Source organism: Buceros rhinoceros, unplaced genomic scaffold (genome assembly GCF_000710305.1).
Source record: "Buceros rhinoceros silvestris isolate BGI_N320 unplaced genomic scaffold, ASM71030v1 scaffold22436, whole genome shotgun sequence".
Lineage (NCBI taxonomy): Eukaryota > Metazoa > Chordata > Aves > Bucerotiformes > Bucerotidae > Buceros > Buceros rhinoceros.
Window position 1 is genome coordinate 4,181 of NW_010418391.1, and position 9,930 is coordinate 14,110.

Sequence of the window (9,930 nt, forward strand, 5' to 3'; positions counted from 1 at the left end):
AAGGTGGGGAAGGTAGTGTGCACTGTCAGTAAGTCCAGTTCAGAGATCCAGCCATGGAGGGTTGTGTGTCGATACTCAGAAATGCTGCTCTTCCTGCTGCTGTCGTGTGTGGAGTGATTCTGCAGCTCAGCTGTTGTTTACAGTGCGGTAGCTATGTATAACTAGTACAGCTAGATCAGTGTTAGGGAGTACATATTTAAAACAAATGTATGCCATTAGGTTATCGTCATATTCTTTCTTTAACCTGTTAACTAGCTTATTATTTTGTAAAAATGCTACACGGTCAACTGTTGCGTGTTCAGAGTGCAAATCTTTGACTTGTTCTCTAAATGCAAAGAGACTGTGAATGGTGTGCTCGACTGGCCCCCTCAGGATAGGGTTTTATAATCTGTGTTTGTGTATTGATTTCTAGGTTTCTTTATTCAGATGAAGTTCAAATTGGTCCAGAAACAGTCATGACTACTTTATACACTGCTAAGAAGTATGCAGTCCCAGCCCTGGAAGCACATTGTGTAGATTTTCTAACGAAGCACCTCCGAGCAGATAATGCATTTATGTTGCTTACTCAAGTAGGTAAATTTAAGCTTAGTTTTGAATTACTAGCAAAATCAGTGTTTGGAGGGGGTAAACATGACCTCACAGTGAGTTTGCTATCATGTAGTCTAGCTGATGTATGAAAATGTCTTGTCTGTTAGCATTTTTACAGTCTCAGCTTCTTATTAATGTGGAAGAAAGCCTCTTTTTTTTTTTCTAATATGGAGTAGACTGGAGCCAATTTATTCTACAGTGTATTTGCATGAATTTAATTGCTTTTTGTTAAGACTGTGCTTCAGTTCACTATAGTGGATTTGATGTGTACTTTTTTTAGTTATATTGCCAAAACTACAAACATAAGCATAATGGAAAACTTGCATTTATTGAGTTCTCCTTAATTATGTACAACTTTGAGAATTTAAGTGCTCTTTAAAGTATAAACACAAAGAGTACCCAGACAAATCACCCTATTTTAATTTAGATCTGTACAAGAGTAAAAATACTTGTTTTAAGGTGACTGGCCTGTCAAGTCCTTGCTTAAGATGTATTTCTTTACCTTTTTAGGCTCGTTTGTTTGATGAACCTCAGCTTGCTAGTCTTTGTCTTGACACAATAGACAAAAGTACGATGGATGCAATAAGTGCCGAAGGCTTTACTGATATTGATATAGGTAAGTTACTTCATGTGCCCTAAGCATTAAACTTTGGGAGGGCATTGCAGAGTGCAAGAAAACCTTGTTACAGTCCCCCCGGATAGTTCACCTCCCCCGTCCGAGTCTGTAGAGTCCAAAGCGCATCTTATCTCCTTGTCATGGTAACCTGGGGTAGTTCTCTTTCTCACTCATCTGCACCCACAGGTGCAGGTTTGCACAGGTGCCAGTGTGACAGCCAGCTGTGGATCTCAGAATGTGGATAACAGTACCTGCATTACATTGGCAAGTTTGCTAATGAGCAAACCAGGACATTGAATATGTATGATTTCTTAATCAGTGCAAGTTTTATTATCCACCCCTGCAGTGCTTTCCTTTGAGCTTTACTCCAGAGCAGGGTTCCACTGTGTTGGGTCTCCATTTGATTAGTGTTGGTGTCACGGGGCTCCCACTGTGATATCACTGCACTTTCGTTAAAGCAAAAACTTTCGCTTGCCAAGTGTTGTGCCTGGTCCCTGAGGGACCACAGCTGCTTTTAATGAGTAACGTGAATCATACTGTTTTGCTGCCACGTGGTACCTCTCTATTCAGAGTTGCTGAGATCAGGTACAGTTTATGAAATCTGTTTTAAAAACTCAATACCGAAACTGCTGGTTCCTATGTTTCATCTTTTAAGAAAAGCTAGCAGGTGTAAATTTGCTTACTTAATTTCACTGCTACTAGATGTGTCTGAGATTTTACTCCAATTCAGCTAGACTGTGTGAAAAACTCAGGCTGAAGGAAGGCCTTCTAGCTGCTTAAAGAAACTGTGAAGTCACTGTTAACCTGTGTTCAGTGCAATTTGTACCCAGACTGTGAGTGTTCGTCTCTACCCTTGATAAGTCCCAGTCTGTTTTGACTTTCCAATATGGTATTTTCTGTGACCACAATCATGCCTTGCTTAAATTCAGGGCATGTAAAAATTCCCAAAGAAGACCAACGATTCATAGTGTGAAAACACTTTTTTTTTTTCCAAACTTGTGTTCCGTGATAATTTTTGCATACCTGTTACTAATCAAATGCCAGAATGAGTAAGAAGTAGAGGAAAGCTTGCTTTTGTGAAACACATCGGAGTACCTTACTTCATGTCCTGTGTTCCACCTTCAAGCCCTGTGGGTGGCGAATACGTCAATGTTTAATATCACTCTCATGAATCTTTAAAGCAGTTTTATATGCACCACTGCTGCTTGTGTCAATAGTTGATCCAGATTGGCAGGTGGTGGCCGCAATGAGAATATGACAATGTCATCATCAATAACTTGGTTTTTTAATAGTGTGCATTCACCACTCGATCACTTTCAGTTTTGATCTTGCCCTCACCATGGAAATCCTTTAGGATATTGGTTATCACTACATAGATTATATATAGTCACACTCTTAGGAATCAAGAAGAAAGTTCATATGCTGTCGTCTTAGCAGGAAAATGATTTTCTAGTTTGGAGTCTATAAGCCATTGGGAGATTTCTTTATATATAAGTTGTCTTATCTGTGATGTTTTATTATGAATGTTCTTAGTGTTTTAACATTTTGAGTTTACTTAATGTGTAGTACTGTTACTGCTTTGGATGAAAACTGATCTAAATCTGTTAACTTTCAGACACATTATGTGCAGTTTTAGAAAGAGATACCCTTAGTATTCGAGAAAGTAGACTCTTTGGAGCTGTTGTTCGCTGGGCAGAAGCAGAATGTCAGAGACAACAGCTGCCCGTTACATTTGGAAACAAACAAAAAGTGCTTGGAAGAGCTCTCTCCTTAATCCGCTTTCCATTAATGACTATTGAAGAGTTTGCAGCAGGTGAGTTTTGGGGGGTTTTGTCTTAATTGTTGGACCATATCTCTGCACTGTTCACCTGTGTTTAGATGCTTAACGCTCTGTTCTGTAATGAATATTGTACGAGTAGAAGTTGTAATGCTCAAAGGAAAGCAAAACCTTTGGCAGAGTGTACTCTGACTGTTGGAAAATGCTATTGTCCTGTTAGTTTGCGAATACGTGTGGTTTAAATAAAACAGTTGGAATAATTCTTTGATTCATCTTAGAAGTCTTGTCTTTTCATAGGCCCTGCTCAGTCTGGAATCTTGTCAGATCGGGAAGTAGTAAATCTCTTTCTGCATTTTACTGTCAATCCTAAACCTAAAGTAGATTATATTGACCGACCAAGATGTTGCCTTAGAGGCAAAGAATGCAGCATTAACAGGTTCCAGCAAGTGGAGAGTCGCTGGGGCTACAGTGGAACAAGTGATCGGATCAGGTATGGCTCTTGAAACCATTTGGAGGAGAGACAGAAAACTGTGGGAAGGAGAGGAACATACTACTCAATTTCAACACCTCAGTGGAAGATACACTAACAAACATACTGGTTCGGTTTGGGCACGTTTGGTATTTTTTAAAATAACTTGGGATGTTGTGTACCTAAAATATAAAGTAGCAAAGAACAGAGCTGAGGAGGATTGGGTGCATTCTAGATTTTTGGGTGTTAGCTGCATAGTCCTTTTTGAAATGCAAAGTCTTGACCTGTTTTTATTTTGGAGATATTCAAAAGAATCTGGTTATTTTTTTCTTTGGTGATACTGAGTATCTTGGGCAAGTAGAAAAGCTTTGACCTGTAAAGCTGATACCTTACATAGCATTTTTCTTACTATTGAACTGTAAATAGAAAGTGTTACTGAATTAAAAAAGTTGTTATTTTCAGTTTATTTCCCTTCTCTTTAGTGGGAGGTTTTTTTCCTGCTTGGCTGGGAATAAGGTAACACACCCATCTCAGTTGTTTAAATTCCTTTCTTGGCTTGTGTCTTATTAGGTTCACAGTTAATAGAAGAATTTCCGTGGTGGGATTTGGATTATATGGATCTATTCATGGACCCACAGACTATCAAGTTAATATACAGGTACAGTATATTCTGTTTAAATAGGTTTAATGCAGAAACTACACTTGTAGTTCTTGTAAAAAGCTTGATACATACTTAGGTAGGGGAAGTTGATAGGCCAGGAATCTAATCTGTGTTTTGTCCCCAGCAGTGGTCATAAGCAGATAACTAGGGAAAAGTAAGAACAACATGAAACTCTTTTCCCTTTCTGCTGTATTGTCCTTAATCATTTTCAGTTTCCTAAACGACGTTTGCTAAGGCAAATTTGGTTTCTCTATTTAGCAGCTCCTGGTGGATCTTTCTTCAGGATACCTACCCTGCTAACCTTGAACTTCTGCAAGCTTTCTGCAGAGGAATTTACTGTCTTTGTAATCTGTTCACTTGTGCACAAAGTCTGTCCTTTAATAAAGTTTCTAGTAATTGAGGAAGGAGATCTGAAATCAGTGACACAACATGTAGTGACTGCTAAAAAAGCCCACTGTGTCACCAGGAAGATACTGAAAACAAGATAAAAGGTGACATTGTGTTGCTGTATGGAACCCAGGTATGCCCATATCTTGAGTATTGCGTGCAGTTCCCAATCTCACACAGTAGAACTAGAAGGTAGAGAAAAGAGGATAGAAGGGAGACCAGAAAGGCTAGGATTCTGGAGTTTGTAGGGGAAAAGGCAATGGGGAGGTGAGAGCAATGGTTCTAAAATCATGAGTACAATAGGTGAGATAAATGCAGAAGTTTGTTATTCAGCAAACCCCAGAATCCTAAAAAGAAGAGACTCTTAACTCGTGCTAGCAGATCAAAACAGATGAGTATTTTTTCAATGCAGAGGAAACTAAACATACTGCCACAAGAAGCAGATACCACTGTTTTGAATTTGGTGGTGTTTGAATATGTTCTTTTAGAAGATGCCAGAAGGAACACAGGAGGATGTGCACTGTAGCACCCCTTGCAGAACAGTTGTGGATGCTGGGGGAATGGACAGCAGAGCCCAGACTTAGGTGCTAACCTTTAGCAACATCTTCTCCTGCCACTGTCAGAGCGTACTGGACCATTTGTCTGACCCGACTGGGTATTTATTATATTCTTGCCTCGCCTGGAACACGTGTTGGGGCTTAGAGGCTTGTCCTTGCCCAGATCTTTTTGGAAAGGTTGACATCATAATTATTTGCAACTGATTATTAGGCAGAAGGTTGTGTGTTGCTGTTACCATAACTACTTCTGTAGAGTTACTTCAACTTTAGTTTTAAATTGTATTTTTTGCAGTTTAATCTGTCAGTTTGAACCTTTCTACTTTAATCTGGATACAACTTCGTATTTCTATAGGATGCCCTTTTTTGTTTGTTTATTTTCAGCCTTTAGCTGATCAGCCATGCCAGCTTCTTTTCCCGCTTGTCTCAAGCCTTTCCTAAGAGGGAATGCCCCTAACTTGGGCATGCAGTGTTCCTTCAGTAGTCTGAATTTGTCTTAGGAGGATTTGATTCTCTTAATTGCTCCTTTTAGATCCTTTTGTGCAAGCTTCCTGATTGTTCTCCTTTTGAAATTCAGCACAGCTGTGGAGAGTTTGCTTTTGTTGCTCACATGGGAGCATTGACTCCAAGTCTATTATGGACACTGTTACGTAGTGTTTCCATTATGAAGTTTTGAATCTGATCCTGCTCGTCACTCAGTACCAAATCAAGGGTTGTGTTTCTTCCTACTGAGCAGTTGGTTAGCAAGCGCATGAAATGGTCAGTGATAGCATCTAAAAATGTCACCCCTGCTTCATGTCCTGATATGACACTTGCCCTGTCCAAGCTGGTAATCGAAGACACCACTAGAATTGTATTTCCTGCTCTTGTAGCCTGTTTGATCTCCCTTAGCATGTTGTGTTCAGGATTGTCGTCTTGTAACAGCGTTCCAGCGCTATATTTTTTTGATTTAAGTATGGAATTTCAGTCCATTTGAATTCTCTTTCTTGCTGGTATTAGTTTTGATTTCATTCTAAAGTTTCTAACTAGTATTCTGTGACTGGCATGGTTTTACTCTGTGCCGTGTATGTTGTAACCTGGTACTATCAAATCACATTGATTTATTAGGTGCGTGGGAAATTTTGTGAGAGAGAGAATCTGTGACTTCATGTAGGGACAGAAATTCCATTGTCCCTTTCTTATATCATACACTTCTAGCACATGCTGCAAATGCTGTTTTGGTTCATTTCTGGGCACCCTATTTAAATGGGAGGTTTTTTGTCTTCTTTTTCCTATTTGATCATTATTATTCTCTGGCCATCCTGTATTTAAGGATAGGAATTTTGCGTCTGTCTCTTAAGAAATGTTGTGCCCTTCCTCTTACGGTGTTCCAAGCTGAATGAATCTGGAATGAGGTTTTGAAGGAATTTGTTAGCTTTTCCACATTCCTCAGCTTAAAAGCTCACTTGCAAATTCCTCAACTTGAAGTGCCATTGGTTTGATTTTCTCAAACTGTCCATCTGTGGAAATGAGTATCACAATGCACTCAAGCATACTTGAGTATCACTTGCACTTTAGAGCAAGAGAGTTGGTACTGAGGACACAGTAGCTCTCCTATACACATTCGGGGTTTTTTACTTTGCATTATCGCCTGTTTGATCCTCTCTGCTAAATTCCTTTTAGCAGATGAGAGCATTTAGTGTGCTCTCTCAGCACGTTTGCTGAATTTATCTGAAAAGATCTGAAAACAATTTAGTTCTTGCAAGGCAAACCAAAGCATGTTAAATGGGAGCGATCAAGAGATTCATTTGAAAAACATGCCCCTGATCCCAGCTGAAAAGCTCATCTACCTGTATGGTTCAGGTGAAGGCCATCCACCTTATACAGGTTCTCTTTATTATTTTGGAAGTATTGCATGTATATTGCAAAGATGTCTTTTATGTGAAAGGGGCTTAGGGCTTCAGCGCTGTAATTGTTAATACTTCTTGTGGCTGGGGAAAAAAGTAGAGCCCGTTTTGCCTAGAATAGGGCTTCATCTCATTTTGTGCAATACTAAAAATTATATGGCAGTGTAATTATAAATTACTAAAATTGATAGGATTCTTGTTAGTGCAGTGGTCATGAGAAGTGTTCATGTTACTCTGAAGCTCTGATACCCGAGTTCTGCAAGAGGTGTTTGCAGCACGGATCGGAATAGCTATCTGAAACAAGAAGTGAGGTGTCTGTTATTACTGCATCTCAGTTAGTGATTCCTATTTGCCACTAAATTTGAAAGCAAAAGAAATAATATGTAGTCTAAGTGTAATTCATGTGATCAATCTAGACTAAAAATAAATTGTATAAAACCTAGCAGCAGAAATCCCTGTTTTCCTTTAAGAACGTGTCACTGGCTGCTTACATTATCTGCAAAAACTTGTTTTCTAAATGAGCCACAGCCGCCGAATGAGCTTCCCTCCTGTGGGCTGTGTGGGTGTACGAAGATCAGGAAATCTAAGGACAGGATTACGTGTAGTATATGAAGGTCAGAAGTTGAAGGACTAAGAGCTGTTCTTCATCTCCCAAGCCAAGACCATAACCTGGCTGGAGCAGTGCTGACCCTGGCTTCCAGCGGGGACAGCCTGGGTCAAACCCACAGGCTGTTCTGCACACTGCTGGGCCAGCCCTCCTGGCATCGGGAGGGACACCTGCTTTCCAGCTCTGAGATTGCATTCCCCCTGCCATTAAATGGGTGGAGTAGGCAAGTGCTTGCTTGTAATCCTCTAAGAGGCGTACAATAGGAATCTTCCTCAGTCTCGTAAGCATAAAAATACTGTCGTTATGTTTTTGTACAGATAATTGATTATGAGAAGAATCAAACGCTAGGACAAAACGATACCGGATTCAGCTGTGATGGAACAGCCAGCACATTCAGAGTTATGTTCAAAGAACCTATAGAGATTCTGCCAACCGTTTGCTACACAGCTTGTGCAACGCTGAAAGTAAGAATGCCTGACAGTACAGAAGAAAATGTTACTCTGATGCAAGAGGTGTTTTTTTATCTGTCTTCTGATGGGAAAGTGTCTTCTAGGTCTTGGTTTTATTGTAAGTTTAGTGCTAAAGAAGGACATAGTTTAACTCCACGGTAACTTCCAAGACTGCTGCCTGCCTTCTGTGCCACAGCACAGAAATTCCTAGCCAGATCCTTTGTGCCTTCCCGCTTTCTGGCTTGATACAAGAGATAGAATGAGTCCCGATGGAAGTCACTAGTTCTGTGTGGGCAAAAATATCTAGAATATTTAATCTGGCAGCTCTCTTTCAAAATTTAAGTTTGATTTCTTTTATCAAGGATATTCTAACCAGCAGCTAGAGTCAAGAAAACTGGAAGCTTTTTTTAACTCACTTTTTATATACTAGTGCTGAATTAGAGAAAGAATTACTTGTTCTAGGAAAGTCTCCCATTAATGTCATGGACAAATTTATTTATTCGGTGTTTTCTCAAAAAATATGTTTTTTTAAATGTAATTACCTATTCAGAAATCAAAGTTGAGTGTATTGGAAAAAAATGTTGCACATTTAAAGAAGCTGAGGCAGGGAACTAAGTGAGAATAGAGATAATCTGTATGGCAAGGCGAAATACTAGAAGTATTTATTCACTATTAGTTGGATAAAATCAAGTATTGAAGTCTACTGTCAGAGAAACTTTGTTGTTGTTGTTGTTATTTAGACACAGGGCACTTGCTTGTGTTTCCCCCAAGTGCAGTAAGGCACGTCCATTCAGCTGCTGATCTCCGCTGATGTTTTTCAGGGTCCCGATTCCCACTATGGAACAAAAGGTTTGAAGAAAGTGATCCATGAATCTCCTACTGCTAGCAAAACATGCTTTGTCTTTTATAGCTCACCAGGTAACAACAATGGCACATCAATAGAAGATGGACAGATACCAGAAATCATATTTTATACATAATTTCACATCTCAAATGTGTCAGTGTATCAGTGGACTTCAGCTCGCTACTGGCAGCAGCTAAAAAACTCTGTGACATTACGTGAGTGTGTGAAGACAAAACTAACTTTTTTGAGAGGTACCATCCTCTGCATAATGAGTGGCAGAATGTAATTCAGCTTTTCCTCGTAACAAAACAGCAAGTGGAGTAAGGACTCTGTCTGTTGAAAAGATTGGTTTAAATAGTATCTTGTGATTAATCGCTTTGTATTTTCACCCCTTTGTTTCTCATGTAGTAAAAGCCATTTTTTGAACTGGAAAATCCTTACTCGTTATGAACTTCCTGTGTATATTTTCCCCAACCTGTCCTAAAAAGACAGGATTGCTGCTGCTGCAGTCCTAGCTTACACTTCTTCCAGAATGACCGTGGAATGACCCTATGGACTGGGACTGCTGCTGTATTTCCGTGAAGTACACCGTGAAAGCTGGATTCCTCTTGCTACCATCTTGACTTTCTGGATGAGCCGTGGAGAATTAATGGACTCCACACTGCAGCCAGGAGCTGCGCTGAGGAAATACGAAGTCACATTCAGCAACACACAGATCTTTCCAGAATCTCTTTTAATTCAGAAGGGCTGTTTTGGATCATGGAGCTGGTTATGGAAATAGCCACTGTGTATACATACGTGTAACATGAAAATGAGAATACAGATTTAGAATGTCCAGTGACAAAATAACACCATTACAATACTAAAAAATTACTATGGACTAAGGATTATTTGTGTGCAACAGGTTTTACAGATTGCATACAATAATTTGATGCAACTACTGTCTGTATATAGTATTCAGTGTCTTGCAATACCTGCTGTGTAGTAGTCGAATGTCTCCATGTACAAAATCCTGTACCCTTCCCCAAAATTATCTACAGTAATACTTGAGAACACAGGAGAAAAAAAAAAACACCTCTTTCCCCTAATTTC

At 39.6% G+C, this 9,930-nt stretch overlaps 1 protein-coding gene across 1 annotated transcript; it reads left to right on the forward strand.

Annotated features, from left to right (window-relative positions):
• The first annotated feature begins 411 nt into the window (after positions 1–411).
• LOC104495559 (BTB/POZ domain-containing protein 1) lies at positions 412–9,088 on the forward strand. The gene is made up of 7 exons (XM_010138539.1): positions 412–569; positions 1,099–1,204; positions 2,820–3,017; positions 3,279–3,471; positions 4,021–4,108; positions 7,863–8,009; positions 8,816–9,088. The coding sequence occupies exons 1-7, from the start codon at positions 456–458 to the stop codon at positions 8,972–8,974; spliced, it is 1,005 nt and encodes a 334-aa protein (XP_010136841.1). The 5' UTR covers positions 412–455; the 3' UTR covers positions 8,975–9,088.
• Positions 9,089–9,930: the final 842 nt, after the last annotated feature.